The sequence below is a fragment of the Pongo abelii genome, chromosome 5 (assembly GCF_028885655.2).
Source record: "Pongo abelii isolate AG06213 chromosome 5, NHGRI_mPonAbe1-v2.0_pri, whole genome shotgun sequence".
NCBI classification, from domain to species: domain Eukaryota; kingdom Metazoa; phylum Chordata; class Mammalia; order Primates; family Hominidae; genus Pongo; species Pongo abelii.
The window spans coordinates 136,961,382-136,988,714 of record NC_071990.2 but is presented as its reverse complement, the minus strand read 5'-3'; the positions used below and the strand labels follow the sequence as shown (position 1 = coordinate 136,988,714).

The following is a 27,333-nucleotide window of genomic DNA, read 5'->3' as shown; positions in this document are numbered from 1 at the left end:
CACTTGCTTCCCCAGACCAAGGGCTCTGAGAGAGTGAGAGCAAGACAGAAGTCACAGTCTTTTTGGAACCTAATCTTATAAGTGGCATTCATTACTTTTATCATATTCTGTCTGTTAGAAGTAAGTCACTAGTCCAGCCCACATGCAAAAGGGGATTACACAAAGACATGAATATGAAGAGGTGGGGATCAGTAAGGTCCATCTTAGAGGCTTCCTACCATAGTATACTATAAGTCTTCCTTCTCATAGCTGCCACCTCTGTGGTAGACTGGTAAGCCATAGTCAATATGAAATAGGGTTAGCTTGTGAATTTTAAGTAACACGTGACAGTGGCACGCAAAGGGTAGCTGTGCTTAAAGAACTGAGTTTGGTGATGTGATCAAATAGAATGGCTTTCTGGAATGACTAATTTGAAATATTTCTCTAGTCTTATTTTCCTCAACCCATTTGTTTTTGAAACATGACTAAAAATATTGGAAATTAATTTTTTATTATTTACATGCAGATTTTTTACTTGATCATTAAAATGTTAGTAGGCTGGTTTTTCTTTAAACTCAGTATGCTTCTGGGTTGCTACTTCTTACCATTTACTAGTTCATGTGATATAGATTTTAATTTTAGTAATAGCCTTCTGAAAATGTAGTGACTCACCAACCACTAGAAAATAAAAGGAATTAATTTTTACCTAGAAATCCCTGCCTGAGCAACATAGTGAAACTCCACCTCTACAAAAAGTACAAAAATTAGCCAGGTATGGTGGCATGTGCCTGTAGTCTCAGCTATTTGAGAGGCAGAAGTGGGAGGATTGCTGGAGCCTGGGAGGTTGAGGCAGCAGTGAGCTATGATTGTACCACTGCACTCCAACTTGGGCAACAGAGCGAAACCCAGTCTTAAAAAAAAAGAAAAGAAAAAAGAGAAATCAAAAGTTGTGCATGTGAAGCCTCTTGAAGACAGAACAAACCTAGAATACTTCTTATACCTTTAAATAAGGTAATTTAAAAATTGGTTGATACATCATTTACTTGGCAGCAGGGTGGGCATGCTTTGATAAGTCCTATGTAAAGAGAGATCAATTGCTCATAAAATATTAATACAATTTCCCTTTCCCCGGGGGTTTAGAGCTCAGTTTTAGTTGAATCGTGTAACTCCTCACGAAGTATAAAATACCACCTATGATACCTATTTGACAGCTAACCATTTTAGTGTATAAGAAAATATATGCATCTCTCAAGAGACAATAATAGTGATTTTAGGATTATCTTTGCTCCTATTTACTGTTCACTGTGTTGCATCATGAATAATAATAATTATAATAATAATATATCTGTAATGGCTGATACTTGGATTATATTTGTAGTACATTGACCATCTCTGGTGACACAGTTGAAGGTGAACAAAAGAAAGAATCTTCAGTTAGACCAGTTTCTTCAGATTCTCATCAAGATGATGAAATAAGCTCAATGGAACAAAGCACAGAAGGCAGCATGCAAGATGATACAAAACCTAAACCAAAAAAAACAAAAAAGAAGACTAAAGCAGGTTTGCTCTACAAATTAAATGAAAAATTGTGTACGTTGGTAGAAATAACTTGATTCTAGGAATTTTAGCCCTTTAAAACTGATGGGTATACTTGAAAATAATTCAATATAGGATATTTGGTACTTGTTCTTGAATTCATCTAGATTAAAGCACACATGTATTTGTAGCTGTAGGTCTCTGATGAGTTTGTATCACTTGAGTCTTCTCTGATTTTTTTTTTTTTTTTTTTTTTTTTTTTTTGCGATGGTGTCTTACTCTGTCTCCCAGGCTGGAATGCAGTGGCACGATCTTGGCTCATTGTAACCTCCACCTCCCAGGTTAAAGCGATTCTCCTGCCTCAGCCTCCTGAGTAGCTGGGATTACAGATGCACGCCACCATACCTGGCTAATTTTTGTATTTTTAGTAGAGACGGGGTTTCACCATGTTGGCCAAGCTGGTCTCGAACTCATGACCTCAAGTGATCCACCTGCCTCAGCCTCCCAAAATGCTGGGATTACAGGCATGAGCCACCATGCCTGACCTTCTCTGATTCTTGACATACTTTAAATTCAACTCTAAAATGATACTGACTTTGTAGTTGCTATTGTGGCATAGAGGATTTCTTCTTTAAACCATTGAGTTTACATCCTCTAAATGGTTAGAACTCAGTTGTTGAAAGCTATAAATGGTCAGCAGCCAATAAACATTTCTGATGTTAAGGCTGCATCCTGTCCAACATGGTATCCTCCCAGTTCCTCAGCCTAATACCACTTCTCTTTCCTTTCTCAACTTTCTCTTTGCCTTGTTGATTTCTGTCTTCTCCTTTTCTTGTTTGTTTTCTCTTATTTTTCTTTACATGTTCTTTTCTACTCATACATCCTTTTTTAGTCTTTCAGTTTCCATTTGATTGGCCAAAAATTGGTATTAAAATGGGCAATTTTAGATTTTATGGTACTTATTCATTAGAAGATGTAAGTGATGATGTTTTGTGGTTTCTATAATTAAAATTTTAAAATCTTTTGTTAAAGCATAATGTGTATATAGATATATATAGAAAAGCACTAAGCAGTATACTTGTTTTATGTGTTTCTATATATATAAAGCACTAAGCAGTATACTCATATACATATTTTTAAAGTTTTTTCACAAACTGAACATACCTATAAAATCATTACCTAAATTAGGAAACAGAACATCATTAGCACCCAGAAAAATCACCTTCACATTAGTTGCCCTGTGTGAGTAACCACTACCTTGCCATCTAACAGAGTTTATTTTTACTTATTTTTATACTTTAATATGAATAGAATGATAAATACTGTGCTCCTTGTGCCTGACTTTTTTTACTCAATGTTAATTTTGTAAGATTTATACTACTGTTGCTTGCATACAGTTGAGCTTATTCATTCTTAATTCTGTTTTTGTATTATTTAGATATCCATTGTGTGACTATACCACAATTAATTTGCCTATTTTATTGATGGTCATTTGAGTTGTTTCTAGTTTTAGGCAATTATAAGTAAAGCGGTAATTCACATCGCAGTCATGTATTTGGTAAGCACATGCATACCTTTATCTTGGGCATATTGTTAGGAGTGGAATTGCTGTCATAGATTATGTATATTTTTTGCTTTCATAATTACGTCCAGTTTTTCAAAGTTGGTTTACCAGTTGACGCTAGCAGTGTTTGAGAGTTCCAGTCACTCCACATCTTTAACAACATGTAATACTGTTTTTTAACATTTTAGTCATTCTTAGGAGTGACTAAATTCCTCGTTCTTCAGGAATGTATAGTGATATTCATTTTGGTTTTAATTTTATTTCCATGGTAACTAGTGAAGTTGAGTGTTTTCATGTTTATCAACTACTTAGATTTTGACATTTGTAAATATATTCAAGTTGTCTGTGCATTTTTTAAAACACAGAATTGTCTTTTTCTAATTGATTTGTAGTGATAGGTTTATATACCTCAATATGAGATTATTCTCAGATATAAATACCTACCCACATTCATATCGCAAATGTCGTCCTACTCTGGTTTGATTATTTCTCTCTCATTGGTGTCTTTTGATAAACAGAAATTTTTGTATTGTCCTGTTTATCCATTTTTTTCCTTTGATGGTAAGTGCTGTGATTTAAGAAATCTTTCCCAAGTTCTGAAGATATTTTTCTAAAAGTTTTATTCTAAAAGTTTTATTTTAAAAGTTTTACTGTTTCTGTTTTACTTTTCACATTTAGATATGCAGTTCATCTGGAATTGGTTTATGTTTATGATAGGAAGCAGTGATCAAGATACCCATGTGAATATATATTACAATTGACTCAGTACCATTTACTGAAGAGAGTGTCTTTTTCCCTCTGTGTTGCAGTGTCACTTTTCCCATAAATAACATGACTGTGTTACGTGTGGATCAGTTTTTGTAGTCTCTATTCTTTTACATTAGACAGTTTGTACCAACACTACCGTGTCTAAATACTGTAGCTTTTTAATAGGTCTTGCTATTTAGTATTATACTCTAGCTTTTTCCTTCTTCATCTGCATTGTCTAGGCTATTCTTTACTTTGCATTTCTGTATGGATTTTAGAAGAGCTTCTCCGTCTTCCCTCTTCCTTTTTACCCTCATTCTGTCTTGCAAGCTGTGATTTTGATCTAGACTGGGTGAATCTAAAGAGTCACAGCATAACAACTCTCTAAAGAGACTTGACATTTTTACAAAGTATTGATTCTCAGGCTATGAATTTGGTATGCACTTCCATTTATTTGCATCTTATTTAATATATCCCAGCAATATACATTTCAGCAGAATCTCTCCTTAGATTTATTCCTAGGATTTGATGTTTCTTAATGATATTGTAAATGGCATTTTAAAAATTTTTGTGTTTTATTTGTTGCTGGTACATATATGTAGAAATGTATTTAAAATTTTTTAACATTGTATCCATTGATTTGCTAAATTCACGTATTGCAAGAGTTTATTTATTTATTTTTGAAAGAGGGTCTTGCCCTGTCACTCAGGCTGGAGTGCAGTGGCGTGATCTCGGCTCACTGCAACTTATACTTCCCAGGCTCAAGCGATCTTCCTACCTCAGTCTTCCAAGTAGCTGGGACTACAGGCATGCACCACCATTCTTGGCAATTTTTTATAGAGACAAGGTCTCACTACATTTTCCAGGCTAGTCTCAAACTCCTGGGCTCAAGCAGTTCTCCCACCTCAGCCTCCCAGAGTGCTGGGATTACAGGTGTGAGCTATCGCTGCCCACAGAGTTTATTCTTATATTGTTTTGATTTTTCTACATATGCAATCATGTAATATGTTAATAACGATAGTTTTATCGCTTCTTTTTCAGTCCTTATGCCTTATCATTTTGCTTGCCTTGATATAAATCAAGATTTAATTTCTTTATTATCAATCTTTTTTTTTTTTTTTTTACTTCTTTCAGCTGTTTGATAGACTGTAGTTTTTGAGGGATGTGTCTATTTAATCCAAATTTTGGATTTCTATAGCATCTGAAAGGCTGTCCCATTTTTTCATTCATGGTATTGGCAGTTTGTTTTCTCTCAATTTCTTGATCAGCCTTAGGATTTTAAATTTATGAGTCTTTTCAAAAACCAACCTTTAGCTTTGATTTTCTCTATTGTACATTTATATACTATTTTAGTGATTTTTTTCTTGTAACTGTATTATTTTCCTTCTTTGTACTTATTTGGGTTTGATTTGCTACTTATTTCTAGCTTTAAAATTGGGTTTTATAAGAAAGATTTCAGGCTTCTTTTATATGCATTTAAGACTAAATTTCCATTTAAGTACTACTTTACCTGCATCTCCAAAATTTTTAATATTGTGTATTTTTATTATTTAACACAAAATATTTTCCAATTTCCATTTTAATTGATCATTATTTATAAGTATGTTGCTTAGTTTCAGGCAGCAGATGCTTTTCTAGTTATCTTTTATTGGTTTCTGTCCTCCATTGTTGTCAGATAACATAATATGAATGATTTCAATCCTCTGAGTTTATTGAGGTCTTTTTTATGACCATTTTTATGGTCAGATTTGGTAAATAGTCCATGCTCATTTGAAAAGAATGCAATTTCTAAGGTTGAGTGCAATGTCCTATGTATGTCAGTTAGGTCAAGTTTAATTGTGCTCAGTTCTTATCAATTTTTTTGGTCTACTTAGTCTATCAGCTGTTGAGAGAGGTATTAACATTTCCATTCCGATTTTGAGTTTATTTTTCTTGTATCTCTTGTCAAGTTATCACTTTTATCATAGTGCAGCGCCCTTCTTTATCTCTAATAATTCATAGCCCTAAATGATTTTTTAGCCCTAAATACAATGGGAGATCCAGTTTAGCCCTTCAGTACTTTTCCACTTAGCCATTTAGTCTTCTGTCTCATGCCGCTTCAAAATTTGGCAAATTCTTTGAGCAGGAGACTGGCTATATGTTAGACATCCTTCAGGTATCCATTTTTGTCACTCTAGCCCCCCCAGCATGCCAAAATCTCTGCTGGTTTCTCTGTCCCTCAGTAGCAACCTTCTGCCAGAAATCACACCTGGATTATCAACCTAGAACTGTGACCAGAATTGGTAGATGACCCCAGATGAAAAGTTGCTCTTGGTCGTCAATGTAAATAGACCACACCCTCCAGGGCTTCACCTTTGCCTGTTTTGTTTCGGTCCCCTTCCCCTGGCAGATCATGGTCTGCTAGCACCACAAGCCTGGGAGATTTCACTACCTCTCTAGCTTCTCTGTAGCATCAGAATTCAGTTTTGTGAGAAGAATTGGTCATGTGTTTGAGGCTTCTCAGATCTCCAGTTTTATCATTTTAGTCCTGTGGAATCACTAAAAGTTTTGTTTATTTCTCATTCTCCTGGCAGTGACTTTCTGCCTAAGCCAAACTCTGATCTTCAGCTCACACTCTGAATCAGCAAATGTCCCCAGAGACAAAAACAGCTGCCAGTCCATCAGCTGACCTCTGACTGATTCTCCCTTTCTGGAATTTTAATCTGTCTACTATACCTTCTTTCTGTACTTTTCTGATACCTCTAAAATTTAAAATAAGATATTTGTAATTTATTTGGCTCTTTCCAGTTGTTACCCAAAGTGTTTACCTGCTGCATCCTACTCAGAATTAGAAATTCTAGTTGAGTCATATATATTCTACTTAGAAAATACCTAGATAAAGTTACTTTTCTGACTTTGACTCTCTTTTTTTTTCTTTTTATGTTTCTCCTACTTATTAGGAAAAATATAAACAAGGAATTTTCACCTTATTTGTAATGCATTAGCAAATGTAGTATTTTACTTTCACACTATGGTTTGCTGTTGTGTGGCTTTTTCTTTCTTTCCCCTTGAAGTTCCTTTGAACACAGTGAACTCATCATAGATCTTAAAGATTAGGTTATATGTAAATACTACTATGGGAACAACTAATTATAACATTGATTTTTTTTTCCATAGGTGTAGTTGCAGATAATAACGAAGATGTTGATGGTGATGGTGTTCATGAAATAACAAGCCGAGATAGCCCGGTTTATCCCAAATGTTTGCTTGATGATGACCTTGTCCTGGGAGTTTACATTCACCGAACTGATAGACTTAAGTCAGATTTTATGATTTCTCACCCAATGGTAAAAATTCATGTGGTTGATGAGCATACTGGTCAATATGTCAAGAAAGATGATAGGTAATTTTTTTTAATTGCACAGCTAATTCTTGAAACTGAAACTAGTCGAAGTCTTTTTTCTGCCATTGCTAGTTGAAAGTCAGTGGGAATAGAGTTATGGATTTGTATTAGAGAATAGCCTACTAGTTGTAGGTGTTCATCAATCATTAACATTGATCAGAATGTTGTAGAAGAAATGGAGAACATCTAATTCAGTAATTACTTTTTTTCTGAGATGGAGTCTCGCTTTGTCGCCCAGGCTGAAATGCAGTGCTCAATCTCGGCTCACTGCAACCTCTGCCTCCCGGGTTCAAGCGATTCTACTGCCTCAGCCTCCCAAGTAGCTGGGATTACAGGCACCCGCCACCACTCCTGGCTAATTTTTGTATTTTTAGTGGAGGCAGGGTTTGGCCAGGCTGATCTCGAACTCCTGACCTCAGGCGATCTACCTGCCTCAGCCTCCCAAAGTGCTGGGATTACAGGCATGACCCACCGCGCCTGGCTCAGTAATTACCTTTAAATGGAAGGGAATAATTCATTTTAAGTGGTAGAGAGCTTCTGCCAGCTTAGTAGACATAATTTATGACATAAAGTTGCATTGTAAATATTTTATATTGCATTGTAAATGCTAATTGTCTAACCTCATATTTTTCTTTTGAAAGTAATGTTATCTGGGCTTCAGGTAAGGTAAATGAATCTTGAATGTTTTTTCTAAGAGTACTTCTATAGCTAATGCATGCTTGAAATCCCAAATGAAAAGTACAATGAAATACACATTTATTCTAGAATTTTTTAAAAAATTGTTTGGAAAGCCAGTGGGGAATGGAAACAGGAAGATTGTCCAAAAAAAACCCATTCACTTATTCATTTGCCTTAGGGCACACAAAGAAAATATGACAACTCAAAGGGTTTACAGTCTTGTGCCTTTTTTATGTAAAATCAATTTTATGTCTTTTTTTTTTTTTTTTTGAGACAATATCTCACTCTGTCTCACTGGCTGGAGTGCAGTGGTGCAATCACAGCTTACTACAGCCTCAACCTCCCTGGGCTCAGGTGATCCTCCCACCTCAGACTCCCAAGTAGCTGGGACTGCAGACATGTGCCACCATGCCCAGCCAACTTTTTTTCTATTTTTTGTAGAAACGAGGTTTCACCATGTTACCCAGGCTGGTCCCAAACTCCTGAGCTCAAGCAGTCCACCTGCCTCAGCCTCCCAAAGTGCTGGGGTTACAGGCATGAGCTGCTGTGCCTGGCAATGTCTATTTTATTATAAACGCTTATAAAATTCTGAAGGAGTTAGTTTATCCCAGCTTTATATGGCAAAGGTGTAATCATACTTCTCACTTTATAATAAAATAATCATGTGAAGCCGATTGATAGTATACAAATGTAAGAGGTACTGTTACTTTTAAGTCTTATAAAATTTGTAAGTTTCTAGATGGACACTCAAAATAATTTTTCCTTTTGTATTATTATGACTATTCATTATTTCTGGTTGCCTCACCTTGTACACTATATATTTTTTCTCACCTCAAAATTATAAAAATTGTGTTAATGGAAGTATTTTTTTGTACAGTGAACGGCCTGTTTCATCTTACTATGAAAAAGAGAATGTGGATTATATTCTTCCTATTATGACCCAGCCATATGATTTTAAACAGTTAAAATCAAGACTTCCAGAGTGGGAAGAACAAATTGTATTTAATGAAAATTTTCCCTATTTGCTTCGAGGCTCTGATGAGAGTCCTAAAGTCATCCTGTTCTTTGAGGTATGAATTGAATGGACCAATTCAAATTAAATGATAGTTAATATTTAATAGCACAAATGTAAGCTATTATTTTTAGTAGTCCAATAATGCAAAAAAAAAAAGTTGTGTGAGAATTTAATCTCTAGGATTTAGTGTTTGTAGAATGCTGTGGAATACAAGTGAGACGCCCTTTTATAAACAGTGATAGCATATTTGCTGAGTGTTTACTATTTAGCCATTTGGCCTACTTTGTATCATTTAATAATTACAACAGCCCTGTGACTGTTAACTGTAGTGAAGTGATGAATCCACTCGATATGAATGCATTTCTCCATTTTAAACCCATTTCACAAAGCATAAACTCATTTAACCGTCAGACACCCTAAGAATATGTGTACCACCTGGATAAATAAAGATAAATGTACACAGATCAGTTAATGCAATTTAATATATACAAAAATGATGTAGAACTTATGATATGTGAAGGGTTAGTGGCGGGTCAGGGGAGTCAGGGAAAGCTTTATGGAATAGATGGCTTTTGAGCTGACTAGTTGTTATTATATAATTTTCTTACTGAAAATGATAACAAGGTTTGGAATAAAAGTGATTTCCCCAAAGTTACTCAAATTTTAAGTTTAAGAAAATGTGTTTGGAGATAGTTTGAACCTAGAATACCACATTTCTTTTCTCTATCATGTGTTCTGTCTCCATAAGCAAAGGAAAATAGAGAAAGCCCCCTTCCAGTGTAAGCTAGATGGAGAAGTTTAGCATGGGAACAGCAAGGGACTTGGCATAACCAGTGTCAAAGATTCATTTTGTAGAATTACTTGTTTTTATGATCCTTGACTTTCAGGTTGTCTATGTGTATTTATGGTACAAATATTCCAATATTTACATTTGTGATTATGTTGTGTGTGATTTACATAAAGCTGTTATTGTTGAAAAATGGATATAATTTGTATCTTAAGGAATTTTTTCTTTGTCTTCAAAATTTGTCATTTTTAAAATTTTCTTCTGTATTCATTTTAGTATTAAGAGATGAAGAAGGATAGATTGTTGTATTATAAACGCTTTTGGTTGCTTCTTAAGTTTTCATGTAATATGTTATTGCCTATGCAATTGCTTTTTGATCTCAGTTTTTTAAGTGTTGAGGACAACTTGATAATGTCTCACAAGTCTTTAAAACCGTTATTTTACTCTTAGGTATTTATCTTAAGGAAAAAAATGACAAGTCCATGAAGATGTGTGTGCAAGGATATTTATTTCAGCACTGTTTATAATAGCAAAAATTTTAGGGAGATAAAATAACCTACATTTAGATCAGTAAGAGATTTGGTTAAATAAGTTATAATTTTTGTTAAATTTATGGTATTTGTGACAGAAGAATAGTAGGCAGTCATTAACATTACGGTATTCATGTGTATGTATTCACATGAAGAGATATTCACTACATACTATATGAAAATAATTTGTGAAATAGCATTATTAGATTTGTAGTTCCACACATATGTTTAGGAATGCACAGAAAAAGATTTGGCCTGCAAACTAGATGTTAATGGTGACCATCTATGGGTCTGGATTACAAGTTGTTTTTACTTTGCATATATATATTTTTTACATTATGTTTTCACTGAGCATGTATTATATCTGTAAAAAAGATTTAGGTATCCAAAAAGCATGGATGATTGGAGTCTGTATCATTTCTTAAGCAGTCTTCTTTCTATAAAGATCTCATTTTCGCAGCTGAGCTTTTAATAAGCACCAGTAAGTTTGAAGTGATAGCCTCTGATAAATATCTAGAATACGATCTCTGGCAGGTTGGTTGCAAATTCATGAGCTTTAATGTCCAGACAGGATAGAGGAATGGAAGAAATCCTCTTGAGAAGCCTAATTATAACATACATCCAAAGAGAAAAACCCCAACTTCAGGAAGGTGATCCAAGACAAAGACCCAGAAATAAGGTTGTGAGTTTTTTAAACAAACAATCCTTTAAAGTCTGCTGTGATACATAAAAAACAATGAAAGCTTAAGAATTCTATGCCTAGTATATTTGTACCTAGGTTATATTTGAGGTGATTAACACTTTGCTTTGGATTTGAAATAAATCTTAGTATTTATTAATGAAAGATAAAATAGTCAGAAAATGGACCCTCCCTAACTGAATGAGTTAACTTTAAGGTGAATGAAATGAGATAAAAATGTTTTTATTCCCTGTAAAGGTTAATGTTTTTAAGTACTATACAGATGATTTTTTAAAGTTTTAATAATGTACCATTAGAAAATATTAAATTTTAGGTAGCTTAGTCTTCTGTGAATTTATTTGCAGATTCTTGATTTCTTAAGCATGGATGAAATTAAGAATAATTCTGAGGTTCAAAACCAAGAATGTGGCTTTCGGAAAATTGCCTGGGCATTTCTTAAGGTATGTTTTTCATCCATTTTAAACACTTTTAAAATAGTCTTCAAATTTAGTTGGCTGCTTTCTCCCAAATCAGTTTGGTCTCATATAAGGAATTAGAATCTAAGGTAAGGTTGTAGGGATGAAGAGTTACTAATTCAAGCTCAGGTTATGCTCATTCAGATTCTTAAATATTTATTGATGGCCCAATATGTGCCAGTTACACTAGTTGGTTCTGAGGATGTAGCATTAAAAAAGACACAAACAGCCATGCCATTATTTATTCAGTTCAACAAATATTAAGACTTTTCTATGTGCCAGCTACTGTTCTTGTCAGTGGACAAAGATGACAAATTCCTTGAACTCCTGGACTTCGTATTCCAGCAACACAAACATAAAACAATTGATTTCACAATTTATCATTTAATTATAAATTTTTATAAATATCATAAAGAGGTATGGGATGGATGATGAACTGTGGGGTCAGGGAAAACATTCCTGAGGAAGAGGCACACTGCCACCAGTGGGGAAGAAATGGTCCATGGTAGAGGGTACAATATATGCAAAAACCCTGATATTTGAAGGAGCAGGGTTAATTCACAAAATCAAAAGAAGGCCACCAAGATTGGAGGACAGAGACTAAGGGGAGAAGAATAGTGCATGAAGAGGTTGCTAAGGTCAACAGGATGTTAATTATGATGAGATCTTATCAGTCATTATAGCAAGAGGAAGCCATTATAGAATTTAAAGAGCAATGGGAAGCCACTATGGGATTTTAAACAAAACAATAAAATAATCTGATTTGTGTTTTAGAAAGATATATACTCTGTTATGTGGAGAACAGATTCTAGAGGGAGCAAATGTAGATACTTGAAAATCACATTAGGAAATTCTTACAGTAGTCTAGGTAAAAAATGTCTTTGTACATTTGTCTTTGACTAGGTGTCTCTGACTAGGGTGTCTTTGACGAGATGTTTCAGCAAAGATGAAAGACGTAGATTGATGTTTAAAAAAGGATATTTTAATTTTGTAATTATCTTTTATTCCTTCAAACATCAATTTAAATTATGAAAAGTCTTGAGTAATTATTTCATACCATCTTATAAAAACGTTTTCATTTGTGAATCCATTCCTTCAACAGATAGGATCTATAAAATGTGAGACAGTCTGCTAAATTCAGTACATTTATAGATAAATTAGACATTGTATATAGCTGCCCTCCAATTTAATTTCTATACAAACCTGTTACCTGTATTATTATGTGCTATAGAACAGATGCTGTGAAAATCCAGTTGAGACATTTAATACATATTGGAGGTTAGAGAGAGATTTTAGAAGTATTATAGTCAAACAGCTGAACAGCCGCCAGGTTGGCTGTGGTGAGTAAGTAATTGAGAGTGGCCTTAGGAATCACCTGGTCCAGTGTACTATCTATGATCACCCTTATATAAATCTGTTATGCCTTTTTCCATACCACCTTCCATACTGATTTACAGCAAAGAAAAAAAGCCATTAAAAAAAAAAAGCAAAAAATTCACTTTCACATAGTAAACAGTGCCATCATGTGGTTTTATTAGAAACTGCATTTCTTTTATGCTAAGATTTGTGCAGACCTGCAGAATTTACTGTAAGTTGCACTTGGGAAGCAGTAACATATTTCAGGACATTTTTACCTCTAAGTACTATATGGATTTTTATTTATTTATTCATCTTATGCCATTGGCAAAAATGGCAGTCAAGAATTCTTATCCCATCCCCACCCCCCAGAAAGAGTAAGGTGTTCTATGTGCTTCACGTCTTCTAACACTTACCTGTCTTTTTCATTAGACTGTAAGATTTTTAGAGTCACCAGTGACTTCTTTTGGGTAAATATATTGAACATTTTTAGTCCTTATTTTACTAGATCTTTTTGCATTTAGTGTATCACTCTCTTGAAACTCCATGCTATAATATCACCAGCTTCCAGCATATTAATGTCACATAGAAAGTGTTTGGTGAATATATATTGAGGGAATTAATCATTGATGATAGAGTGGCAAGGATAAAATTCATCTTCAAGAAAGTGGCATGACGGACGCAGTAGCTGACTCCTGCTGGGAGGTGAGGTGGGTCAATCACTTGAGGTCAGGAGTTTGAGACCAGCCTGGCCAATATGGTGAAACCCTGTCTCTACTAAAAATACAAAAATTTGCCAGGTGTGGTGGTGTGCGCCTGTAATCCCAGCTACTCAGGAGGCTGAGCAGGGAAGATTGCTTGGACATGGGGAATGGAAGTTGTAGTGACCCGTGATTGCACCACTGCACTCCAGCCTGGGTGACAGAGTGAGACTCCATCTCAAAAAAAAAAAAAAAAAAAAAAAGGAAGTGGCATGAAGACAATTAAAATTTAAATCTTTTATTACCTATCCTGTTGGTACGAGGGATGTCTTGGATAATTGTTATTACAGTAGTTCAAATGAGACTTTATCCTAATTCTCAGCTATGCCTCAGATTCTCAGGTACTTTCAGTTCTTTAGTACATATATGTGGCTATTCTTTTAAACTAAAAAGTAATAAAGTCTTATTTATTTGAGCTCTACATTATATAATTTATAACCATAATGGCAGGGTCTTGGCTGAATCTTAGTTGTTTACTCATGCTAAACAACATATTAATGTAAACTAAATTGCCTGTTTAAATTAAAACAATCTATAGAAAGTATGATTTAGAAGCTGGGGAATATCTTTTTAAAATCACCGTGATAAGCTTTGGGGAGCTGTAGGAGAGTTTATGAAGGGAGTCTCGAGTGCTTATGATTTAATGACTGAACATATCTATTACTCAATTTGGAACGGTTCTTTACCCCTGTGTGTCATTTGACACTAATCACAATGTCACCCGCTCAGCTTATAACCTCCATTGTCTTTACATTCTTTCCTAAAGGGGTAGGGGAAAATATGGGCTATATTTTGCCATCTCTTTTTCCTTGTTGATGCATCATTCCTGAACTTACCATTCATGAACAACGTTCTGAATTTTGCCTCTGCCACTAAAGCTTTTCCAACCAAATCACTAGTGATTTCTGTTTGCCACATGTATTGAACATTTTTTAGTTATTTTGTCACATCTATGCATTTAACATATCACACTCTTGAAACTCTGTTACCTTGGTTTTCTTGACACCATCCTCTCCTAATTTTTCTTATACCATTCTTTCAGTTTCCTTCATGGTCTTCTACCTACCTCCTTAATATCAGTCCTACTTATGGTTTCATCTTTAGCCCACCTTTCTTGGAACCACTTTTCTCACCTGTGCTTCAGATTTGTAAATTCAGTCACCTCTGGACATTTCAGCTTAGATGACTTATAGGTATGTCAGATTCCCCCAAACTGAGTATCCTTGCTACTCTCTCTGCCACTTCAATTGGTGGTACCACCATCTGTTCACTCTCCCAGATTTACGAACTTGAAGTTACACTGTTTTGGTAGCTACAAGTCACATGGCTGTTTGAATTCAAATTAAATATAATTAAAAATTTACTTTCACATTTGTGCTAGCCATACTTCAGGTGCAGGGTAGCCACATGTGGATTCCGTATTGGTTAGCACAAATTGGTTAGAGTATTCCCATCATTATAGAAAGCTCTCTTGGACAATACTATCTTAGAGTCTTTCTTGACTGTTTGTTTTTTTTACTTTCCGAGTTACATAAGTCTACAAGTAACAGTTGTTAAATGTGTTCCCTGCACTCAGTGCCTATTCTTCTAATTTAAGATATTAAGTTACATGAGTCTACAAGTAACAGTTGTTAAATACCTTCCGGGCACTCAGTGCTTATTCTTCTAATTTAAGATACTTCATGTTTTGTGTGAACTGTTGCAAAGGGTTCAAACTATCTTTCTGCTTCTAATTTGTAGAGGACATAAAGGTTAGAAAGACGTTTCATTTCCTATTTTGAGTCATGGTCTAATGAAAAAGAACATATTCTGAGTTGGTAAGATTTTAATTTTTCTCATAAAAATCTCCATTTAGGGCCAGGTGTGGTGGCTCACACCTGTAATCCCAACACTTTGGGAGGCCAAGGTGGGCAGATCACCTGAGGCCAAGAGTTCAAGACCAGCCTGACCAACATGGCAAAACCTCTGACTATACTAAAAACACAAAAATCAGCCAGGTGTGGTGGCATGCACCTGTAATCCTAGCTACTGGAGAGGCTGAGGCACAAGAATCACTTGAACCCAGAGGAGGTGGAAGTTGCAGTGAGCCGAGATTTTGCCACTGCACTCCAGCCTGGATAACAGAGCGAGACTCTGCCAAAAAAAAAAAAAAGACAAAAACCTCCGTTTAGTTAGCTTAAACATAAGTTTTGTTTAATAGGGTTTTAAAAATAGACCTTTGAAAGAAGGTACACTAAAATACTGAAAAAAATGTAACGAATGGCTTGAATGAGTTTAATTATCCTGAAATGATATTTTAACTTTTTAAAAATTTAAAACATAAAATTTTAACCATTAAAAATACTGATACTAAACAAATGGAAAATTTGTGTCGTGTAAATATACAGTTTAGTCATTATCATAATTATTTCAAACGTGTATTGATCACTTTGTTCAGTGTGAAATCTGGCACAGTAATGTAAATGCTGTACCAACAGTCTGAAATTGTTGTACACATGAAAAGAGAGCTATCAGGAAAATATTTTAAAAGCCATTTGGGTTACCTTTTGTCAAAAATGATCTGGAACGGTGCTTAACTAACTAATGTTCTTTGCTTTGTAAAACTAAGAAATTTCAGCATACCATATTAATCTTTTAAAAATGTTTCTGACTTTATGCTATTGCTTTATTGGATATATTTACTTTCAATGAAGGTAACATTTTATATGAATTCTTATTTTAAGCTTCTGGGAGCCAATGGAAATGCAAACATCAACTCAAAACTTCGCTTGCAGCTATATTACCCACCTACTAAGCCTCGATCCCATTTAAATGTTGTTGAGGCATTTGAATGGTGGTCAAAATGTCCAAGAAATCGTTACCCATCAACATTGTACGTAACTGTAAGAGGAATGAAAGTTCCAGACTGTGTAAGTTAATAGTACATATTAAGGGTATATCATCTACTGTTGAAATTAAGTGGTGACATAGCATGTTTTTCGTTTCTAAAAAGATAAGGCCTCTAATAATAATTTTAATAGATTTCTGGGGTTATATATTAAGCCTGTAATAGCTGATATTTAAAAGATGCTTAAATGAATTTTAAATGTGAAATGTGGCTTTTAGTATTAGGAAAAATGTTTTGTTATAATTTGATTTTCAAAAATTAAAGATAAAAGGTTGATTTAAAGCAGGAGTTGAAAAATAGTTTCTGTAAAGGGCCAGATAGTAAATATTTTAGGCTTTGGCCCTGTAGTTTCAGTCAATTTTGCCTTTATAGTGTGAAAATAGCTACATAGACATATGTAGGCCATAACTAAACAAATGGATGTGATGTGTTCCAATAAAAGTTTATTTACAAAAACAGGTAGCAGGCCAGATTTGGTGTGTGGGCTGCAGTTTGCAGACTCCTGATTTCTGGGCACATTTTTCACAATATTATTCAAATAATCAGTATGTAATGTTTCTACTGCTGCTGTTTTCCATAGATTAATATTATAAATAATCTTAGCAAAGAATTGGCCCTAAAATAAAAAAGTTTTGCTTTTGTCTAATTTCTTATAAGACATTAATTTTTCAGGTCATTTGCACGTTCTGTAGCTGATATGTACTGTCACCACAGGGCTGATTGGCATTGGTTTGGATGGAGTTAAATCTATTATTTGAGAAATGAGGATTTTTAAAACTTGAGATTTTTATGATACTAGTTTTGTGATATTAAAGCCAGAGATATGATAGTATATCAGAGCCATGGCATAACTCATAAGTATTGGTGAAGAAGCAGAAACAAAGGATAGAGTTATTAAAATCATTTCATGTGACCTTTGTAGTCATATTTTTTCCTCCAAAATTTTTATGGCTTTTTGGTTATAGGACTGTAGTTTTAAGCAGCTTTTTTATTTTATTTAGAATAATGTACAAATAAAAGTAGAATTTTTTTCTGGATTACATTTTGAAAATATTTTCATATTATTTGTTTCAGTATTTTAAAAACTATATGCTAGAAAAAGAAAAAGGTGAACATGGTATGTAAATTTTCATATTTTAATGCATATTTAGATAAAGCCATCTTACCGCTCTATGATGGCTCTTCAGGAGGAAAAAGGTAAACCAGTGCATTGTGAACATCACCATGAGTCAAGCTCGGTAGACACGGAACCTGGATTAGAAGAGTCAAAGGAAGTAATCAAGTGGAAACGACTCCCTGGGCAGGTGAAGTGTTTGATGATAGCGGATTTATTTAGATGTTTACTTATTACCTGAAAAACTCCAATAACTCCTAGGATATCTAGCTTACTACTTAAAATGCTTGCTATTTATCCTTGTTTTTAACCACAATTTTGCCTTTCCATTAATTAATTTGACAAATAATAATAGAGTGCCTAGCATGTGTATATAAGCACTATCTTACATTCTTTGTTTGGGCACTTGGGCAATTGTATTAGCTTGGGCTGCTATAACAAAATACCACTGACTGGGTGGCTTAAACAGCAGACATTTATTTCTCACAGTTCTGGAGGCTGAGAAGTCCAAGATCAAGATGCTAGCCAGCCTAGTTCCTGGTGAGGGTCCGCTTTTTGACTTGGAGCCCGCCTCCTCTTCGCTATATTCTCACATGGTGGAGAGAGAGATCACCTTTCTCGCGTCTTTTCTTACAAGGGCGCGAATCTGATTCATGAGCTTCTCACTCTCAGGACCAAATTACCTCCCAAAGACCCCCACGTCTAAATACTATCACATAGGGGATTACAGCTTTAACATACGGTTTTTGAGAGGACATAGCATTCAGTCCATAGCAAAGATCAAGGTGCTGACTGGGTTGATTTCTTCTGAGGCTTCTCCTTGGCTTACAGTTGGCTGCCCTCTTGCTGCCTCTTCACATGATCTTTGTGCATGCACGCCCCTGTTGTCTCTCCCCCTATTGGATTAGGACCCTTCCATAATTATTTCATTTTAATGTAATTACCTCTTTAAAGACCATATCTCCAAATACTGTTACATTCTGAGGTGTTAGGGGTTAGAGCTTTAGCATATTCATTTGGGTGACAAGGGGTGGGGGTGTGAGTGGGAGGAGAGAGGACACAATTCAGCCTATAACAGCAGTCAGATAACATAGATTTTTAGCCTGGGCAATGTAGCAAGACCCATTCTCTTTTTTGTTTGTTTGTTTTGTTTTGTTTTGTTTTTTGAGACGGAGACTTGCTCTGTCACCCAGGCTGGAGTGCAGTGGTGCAATTTCGGCTCACTGCAAGCTCCGCCTCCCGGGTTCATGCCATTCTCCTGCCTCAGCCTCCGGAGTAGCTGGGACTACAGGCGTCCGCCACCACGCCTGGCTAATTTTTTGTATTTTTAGTAGAGACAGGGTTTCACCATGTTTGCCAGGATGGTCTCGATCTCCTGACCTCGTGATCCGCCCGCCTCGGCCTCCCAAACTGCTGGGATTACAGGCGTGAGCCACCGTGCCCGGCCAGCAAGACCCATTCGCTTAAAAAAATTTTTTTTAATTAGGTGGGCATGGTGGCATGCACCTGTAGTCCCAGCTACTCTGGAGGCTGAGGGAGGAAGATTGATTGAACCCAGGAATTCAAGGCTGCAGTGAGCTATGATTGTGCCACTGCACTCAAGCCTGGATGACAGAGTGAGATCCCATCTCTTTACAAAAAATAATTAAAAATTTAAAAAAAAAACAAATTTTTGATGTCTGTAAGACGTTCATCTCCTAATGTTTATGGATTCATGAAATTCTTTACAGCACCTGGCTTCTTCCTGAATTGCACTTTGATAGAGATATGTACATGTGTATACTTCTACCACAAGCTGAGCAGAATTTAAGCTTTTACTAAAGTGTTCTTACTAGATTAGCATTTTATGCAGTGGCAAGAAGCATTGCTGATACAATTTTGCAATGTTTTACTTGTTTTTATAAAGAATGGAGTGGTTTATTTTATGCATATGAGCTGCTACCAGATGAAATTTATCCAAAATCTTAATTTATTCAAACATCTAATGTAGAAATAAGAACTTACTATTCTTATTTATTCATCTTCATTTTCTATATTTTACATCACATTTGACTTTCTTTTTGAGGCTGATTTTACAGATACATTTTAAAATCACTTTGAGTTAGAATATTTTAAGCATAATATGGAGAGAATAACACTTAGATTATGCCCTTGGGGAACTTCCAGGTTAGGTGGGAAAAGAAAGCAGTTACAGTGTTGTTTATTTTCAGATATGCTTCAGGGAAGTCTTGATGAAATGAGGAAATGTAGGTATAAAGATGATTGTACAGATCAGCAGTTCTCAAAATGTAGTTTGGAGGCCTCTGGGAGTTCTGAGTCCCTTTCAGGGGGTTCTTGAAGTCAACTTCTTTTCATAATGATTCTAAGGTGTTACTAGTCTCATTCAGATTCATTCTCTTACAAGTATGTACTAGCGTTTTCTAGAGGCTAAATAACGTGATTTCACAAGAGAGTAGAGGCACTTACAAAAATCTAGATTTTATTCAGCTAGACATTTAAAGTTAGCAAGTTATTTTTATTTTATTTTTATGAAAACTCAAAATAGCCTCCAAAAAAATGTTCAAGAATGTAAAGCATCTCGAAACTAAAAGCATTTGAGAATTGCAGATATGAAGACTGAACTACAGTGGTGGAAGAAGGGCTCATTCAACAGTGGAGCTTGAGATAGACTAGGATGCCCAAGGTAGGAGTGAGTGAAGGAGGGACAAGGACGGGTATTTCATATGAAGGCAAAGTTGCAAATAAGTGGGAAAGGACCTGTTGTATTCATTAGGCACTTGAAAGCTTAGCTGGTTGGAAACCAGAGTTTGTAAAAGAGGAGATAAAGTAGTGTACTGGATGAGGCCCACATTGTGGAGTGTCTCAAATGGTAGCCTAATACTTGATTGTGAGGGATGTGAGGAATAATGGAAGGTTTTCGGGCGAGTGAGAAAAATAACAATTGTATTTGAGGATGAATTAACGCAGGCAGTGGCATGGGGAGATCTTGAAGTAGTAACATTAGAATTAGATGGCAGTCATTGATGTGTGAGGTGATGAGTGTCTAATGAATATGAGAGACAGAAAGTAAAAACCAGCATGATTTAGTGACTGACAAGGTAGTAAAGGAGGGGAAAGAGTCAAGGCTTTTGAGGACCTTCATTGTTATTATCAGACTTTCATTGAGTGTCTGTTCTGGATAGGGCACAGTGTCAAACCCTGAGAATACAAAGAACTTGATAGTGGCTTCAATGTTTTCATTTTCAGCCTAGGTGATTGGGCACAGAGTTTTCCTTAACTACACTTCCTACTCTAGGAGCAGCAGCAAGTGGTTATAAAGCCTCCTGACATTTCTTTCAGTTTTTGTTCCCTTGTTACCCTCCTCTCCCTTTTCTTAATTATGTTGATGGAGGATGCAGAGAAAAGATGGGTAGCGTGGAGTCTGGAGAATGCAGAGAAAGAATGGGTAGCATGGAGTCTGGTACATGATTGACACTTAACAAATTCTTTTGAATTTTTCACATTCCTAGTAGCTGGTCATAATGCTGTCTCTGGAGGAACTGCTAGATCTTGGTACTATTTGTGAAAAACCTGGTACCTGTCTAGAAAGCATGCCCTTGAAGTAACAGTCTTTGAGTAGGTCCATTAAGCTAGGCTTGACCCTTTGAATAATCCCTCTTAGCCATATAGAGCTAATAATGGTTACTCTTAGCTAGTGATAGCTACTCATAGGGTGGCTGTGATGAATATATTCAAAGACATTTGTAATAAAGTGCAACTTTCATGGCATATAGTAAGAGCCCAATATACGTTTAATTCAACTTTTTGAATTATAAGAAACAGAAGAACTAAGGCTCACTGAAGGTTGGAAGAGTTAGAATTAGGATAAATAAACGTAACTGGTATTTTCTACAGTAGATATTAATACCCAGAAAATTGGGGCTTCATCTGGTAGAAGAGGGTGAAAACATTAAAATTTTGAAGAAATTGTAATAATGAATGAGAGACCAATAAAGGCCAATTGATTACTTTGAAAATACATTTTGGAAGGCAGCCACAAGGGGTAATTATTTTAAGATAGGCAAAGAGAATAAGCATTCATACATTCTGGCTTAAGCTAGGCCCCATAGGTACTTGTGGTCTTAAAAAAAGCTTGTGACTTTAACAAAAGTTACTTACTAGTGCTGTCATAGAATAAGGCTGTGACATACATTCTATTAGTAGCTATACAGAAGCAGTGTGGCAGTGATGGCTTTAGAGTATCAGATATTGAAATTTTTCTATTCATATTTAGGTGAATTAAGTACTACATGAAGAACTTTAAAAATTTCATGGGCACTCATTCTCTTTTTACAAAGTAATTTACTGTGGTTTTTCAGCATTCTGCATGCTTGTTTTTCTCTTTCTCTGTGTCATAAAAGGACTTAAAAGAACTACAGTAATTGAAATTAAAAACTAGCCTTTGATTTTTAATGTTTGCTAATTTATATTTTTTAAATGTATGTTTTTTAGGCTTGTCGTATCCCAAACAAACATCTCTTCTCACTAAATGCAGGAGAACGAGGATGTTTTTGTCTTGATTTCTCCCACAATGGAAGAATATTAGCAGCAGCTTGTGCCAGCCGGGATGGATATCCAATTATTTGTGAGTAATAATCCCACCTGTTTCATCTGATTGTAGTCCACGTGGAGGACATTCTTTAGTTTTTTTAAATTCATGGAAATCGTAACTTGAGTAATCCCCTGTACTACTAAATTAAAGAAAATGGATTTCTTCAAGTAAAGAAAGTTCTTTTATAATAATTTTACACTTTTCTATACAGTAACTGTTCAGAAGTAGAATGAGAATGATCAAATGAAAGATGGTAAATTTGTTTTTAAAACATGCAGGAGGATTTTTGTAAACATTTTATATTTTAAATATAGAAATTTGGAAACAAGGATTAATAAATCTCATGGGGAACATTAGTTCAATGTGGCTAGTTGATAGCAGTGATGATTTGAGTTACAAAAGCCTCCAGATTTGCTGTGTAGTGGAATACCAATAACTGACTCAAGAGTACCTAGATGAAAACTTCTCATTATGATAGAGAAGTCAGCAGAGAGGCCAAGCAATTATTTCTGTTGCTTTAGAGACATTCTAAAGTGAGCATTATCATACTGTTCCAGACTTAGAAACATTAAATACTCTCTCCTTTACTTCTGACTCAATAATAAAACCAGCTCTCCTCTGCAGAAGTAGCCAGCTCCTTGTGGGCATCTGCCCTAAACACTAGATCTTATTGAACTTTCCTCAGCTTAACACAGTTTGCTATTATTACTTGGTTGATTCCCTTTTTTTTCATCAGGGACTCATAATTGACTTGATTGGCATTTATTAAGTAGATATTGCTCCCCATGAAATAGTAATAAATTTTAAAAATAAAAAATCACTTGTGTCGTTTGATTACCACTATGCTATTTTTAAAATTCACCAAAAACCTATATGTAGAGAGAAAAAAGGTTCTTAGGAAATGCTCCTGTTATTAATAGTAATTTATTTCTTTTGGATAGTGAAAGAATTATTTTATTCTGATTTTATGTTTTAAAAGCTTCTGTGATAAATATGTTACTTTATGCTTAAATAAACTTGCTTAAAATGCTGTGTAGATTGAGATATTGCTTAAATCTCAAAAATAGAGGAGGGAGAGGAATCTTTGTCTTTGGTTTTTGACTATTTGATTATGATGTGTCTACTTGGAATTTCTTTAACTTGTTGAATATGCAGATCAATGTTTTTCACAAATTAGAGATGTGTTCAGTCATTATTTCTTGAAATGTTCTGTTTGGCCCTTTTATCTTTCTTCTTCTGGGAGTCCCATTATGCCTGTGTTGGTACTCTTGGTGGTGTCCCACAAGTCTCTGAAACTTTTCTATTTTTCTTCATTCTTTTTCTGCTTTTTTCAGACTGGATAATCTCAGTTGACCTATTGTCAAATTTAGTAATTCTTTCAGTTTAGATCTGCTTTTGAGCCCCTCTAGTGAATTATTTATTTCACTTATTGTACTTTTCAACTGTAAAATTTCTAGTTGGACTTTTTTTTTAATCATGTCTGTTTCTTTATTGATACTCTCTTTTTTGGTGGGAAATCCTTTTCACACTTTAATTCTTTAGATATAGTTTTCTTTAGATCTTTGAATATATTTATAATAGTGGATTGAAAGTCTTTGTTGAGAAAGCCCAGCGTCTGGGCTTCCTCAGTTTCTATGTGGATGACTTTTTTCCCCTGTGTATGGGCCACTCTTTCCTGTTTTTTCCATTTCTCATAATTTTGTATTGAAAATTGGATGTTCTAATAATACAGTGTGGCAGCTCTGGAAATCAGATGCCCCCCTTTCTCCCCTCACGCCCACCCAAGATTTATTATTTTTGCAGTTAGCTTTGTGATTTTGGACTAATTCTGTAGTCTTTACTGTCTGTCATGTGTTGCCATTGATGTCTGTGCTCGGTTAAGTTAGTGGTCAGACAGAGACCACTGTTGTGGTTGGACAGAGATTTTTAAACACTTGAGTGGATAGGTCTACTGGTCTTTGCCAAGGGACTCTGTCTGTGTTGCGGTATACCTTCAATGCTTCGGTACACAATCTACAACTCTGCCTTAGCTTTACTTTCTGTTTGTTCTGAGCCTCCTCACCTCAGCCCGAGTGAGAGGTAAAGCCTGTCAGGTCTTTCTTGGTTGTGCATATTCCCTTCACATACATGGATGGGAATCCTTCTAGATACCCAGGAATATTTTGGAGTTTATCCGTGTCCCCTATGGACATCTCATGCCCGGTTTTTTGTTGTGTTTTATTTTGTTTTTTGTTTTTATTTTAAGTTCTTTGGTGAGCCTCCTCTTAGCCTCACTTGCAGCTGTGATACTAAATGATGCCACGGGTTGTTTTGACATGCACCTTAGGGTTAGGGCTGTCCTCCCAGAGCATGCTGTGAGCCAGATCAAATAAAGTCAGGCCCTGACAGTGGATCTTTCCTGGAGGGCCAGACTGTCAAATAGTGAGAAGTCTTTGGGGATGGGGCTTTTAGGGAGCATCAGACCTGTTCTGCCCCATCCAGTGGCTACTAGTCTCCTGATTTTTATTGGTTTTTAAGGCTCCTTTAAAGTTTGAGACAGGAATGAGAACACAGCAAGTTAAAACACCATAAAGCTCAATGTTCTTACCAAATTCAGCCATTTTTCTTAAATACTCTTCAAATTTTTGTAAGCTTTGCTTAATTTTCAGAGTTCTGAGAATGTTGATTTTTGACAGTTTTTGCCAGTGTTCTTGTTGCTTCTGTGGGGAGGAGATTTTTTTCTAAGACTCTTACTTTGCTATTCCACAAGTACAGTAGTCCCTCTTTTTCCATAGGGGATATGTTCTAAGACCCTCAGTGGAAGCCTGAAACCTCAAGTAGTACTGAACCCGATTGCCATCAGTAGAAACACATGTGTGCTCATGCTTTCCACCCACAGATTTATATCTTTTCCATCTTAACAAAACACCATGCACTAAAGGACATTACTTTTGTTTTTTGAGGTGTGACAGCAAAACTAGCACAAACCTCTTTTTCATTCTTCACAATTTCACGGATAGAAGATTTTTACTGTAGATCCTAGCAACCTCAACATATGATTTTTTTTTCTTTCCTTTTTAAATCTTTTAAATCTTTTAAATCAAGAACTTTCACCTTTTCAGTCAAAGGAAGTACTTTATGGTTTCCCTTTGGCATATGCCAATTGCCAACATTATTACTCTTGCACTTTGGGACCGTTAAGTAAAATAAAGGTTACTTGAACAAAAGCACTGGGTGACAACCAGTCTGATAACTGAGACAGCTACTAAGTTTCTGATAGACAGTTAGCATCTATAGCATGGATACATTGAACACAGGATAATTCACATGCTGGAGAGATGGAGCTAAATGGCATGAGATTTCATAACACTACTCAGAATGATGTGCATTTTAAAACTTAGGAATTACTTATTTCTGGAATTTTCCATTTAATATTTTCAGACCATGGTTGACTGCGGGTAACTGAAACCACAGAAAGTGAAACTGCACATAAGGGGGGACTGCTGTTATTTCTGAACTGCTAAGTATTTTAAAGGGCAATTGATTTTTACCACTAGATGGAAGCATAGACTTGGAAACTTTGTTTTTCCGTGCTACTATCTTATATTTCCTTGTATGTTTAAACATATAGTAAAATACCACAGTGCTTTGTGTGTCTGATTGAGTCATTGTTAATTCCCATACTATCCCTGATTACTATCTCTGTTCATTTTAGTATTAAAATTTACTTTTGACAATAGAACAATTTAAATTTCTCATTACTTCAAATAATTAAATTTTTGGTTGGCATTTAGTTGATTTTCAGGTGAAATAATAATGAAAGCCCAAATTATAGAATATATTAAGTGAATTGCAATGTAAATGTTATTATTCAACTGATATAAATTTATTATTAAAGATTCTTAGGGGATTTCTTTAAAGAGATGAAAATAATTGATAATTATAGCAAAATTTTAACTGATAATTTTGCATGTGAATTTTTGTGTAAAGCAAATGAAAAACTATTCTTAAGTAAATTTTTAAATTTTCTTTATGCTGCAAATGTCTTTGGTTATAATTTTGTTATAGACTGCTTATGTCTAAATAATATTAAATTTTGTATTTGTATATTATTGGATTAAGGATCGTCTGTCTGGAAACCTAATTTCTAAATATTTTCATTAGTATATGAAATTCCTTCTGGACGTTTCATGAGAGAATTGTGTGGCCACCTCAATATCATTTATGATCTTTCCTGGTCGAAAGATGATCGCTACATCCTTACTTCATCATCTGATGGCACTGCCAGGTTAGTATCCTTGAGAAGTACTTATGTGCATGCTGTTTGCCATCAAGGAAGGCAAAGAGAATATAAACTGATGTAACTACTCTTATGCTCCAGTCATATTTTCCCAAGAAGGGACTGTCATAAATATGCATCATGCAGACTGATTCCATAAATTATAGTAACACTTTTTAAAGACATTTTTCTTAAATGTCTTTTATTTATGTAGTATATAATATTTCTAGTCCTCACTATCTTTAAATGATCATTATGTAAACTGATTAATGCTTTGAGATGGGGTTAGGGGTTATTAAACACCTGAGATTTTTCCTAGAGCGTAAGATCTTGGTGGCAGGGATACTGTCTTCACTGTTGGCTGGATTTGCAGAGGGTAGAATCCAGTGGTGCTCAGTACATCACAGTAGAGGAAATAAATATGTACCTTATATTTTAAGAGTTTTATAGATTGGTTAAACATTTACATTTTTCAGAATGTCAATCTGAAAAATAATTTATCCCTTTTCAATTTAATGAGTATCACAGTAAAACATTTTAAAAGCTAACTTTTAAAGTTTCATTTATACTTTTTTTAGTTGCTTGTTCTACCTTGAATATGTTCTAAAAATACTATTAGTTTTCAAGTTGCTTTTAAATACATCACTTAATTTGATTCTTACAGCTATTAGGTAGACAGACATTATTCTCTCCACACACTAAGAAACTGCCATGTAAACAGTTGAGATCCATGTTGAATTCATTGTCATTTACTTCTGCCTTCTACTCTCTTAACACTTCGTGACTTCGTGTTACTTTTAGTGTTCAGACCACTTCTACTGATCTTGCCAACCTCCTTTTCTGTATAAAATATCTAATCAAGATGTTATCATTATTCGTTAGTTTTTATTTAAATGAAAAAGATGAGAATTAGTAACAATTGACTTCCTTCATGGTCATGCTGGGAACCTACTATTACTCCTTTTTGACATTATCCTCAAGAAACTATCTGAT

The 27,333-nt window shown here is 35.1% G+C and overlaps 1 protein-coding gene across 14 annotated transcripts in view; it reads left to right on the top strand.

Moving 5' to 3' along the window:
- The window catches only part of AHI1 (Abelson helper integration site 1), a 209,111-nt gene that overhangs the window by 33,128 nt on the left and 148,650 nt on the right, over positions 1-27,333 (top strand). For 9 of the 14 annotated variants that reach the window (XR_010140352.1, XR_010140353.1, XM_063724996.1 and 6 more), the window contains 8 exons: positions 1,358-1,539; positions 6,983-7,208; positions 8,764-8,956; positions 11,263-11,358; positions 16,214-16,399; positions 17,529-17,681; positions 21,983-22,115; positions 26,226-26,349. Coding sequence is in view for 12 of the 14 variants with exons in the window: in XM_063724996.1 (XP_063581066.1) it covers positions 1,358-1,539; positions 6,983-7,208; positions 8,764-8,956; positions 11,263-11,358; positions 16,214-16,399; positions 17,529-17,681; positions 21,983-22,115; positions 26,226-26,349 (1,293 nt within the window). In the remaining 2 variants the exon portion in view is untranslated. The remainder of the gene's footprint in view (positions 1-1,357; positions 1,540-6,982; positions 7,209-8,763; positions 8,957-11,262; positions 11,359-16,213; positions 16,400-17,528; positions 17,682-21,982; positions 22,116-26,225; positions 26,350-27,333) is intronic. The other 5 variants (XM_024248789.3, XM_024248782.3, XM_024248784.3 and 2 more) reach the window with 2 other exon arrangements.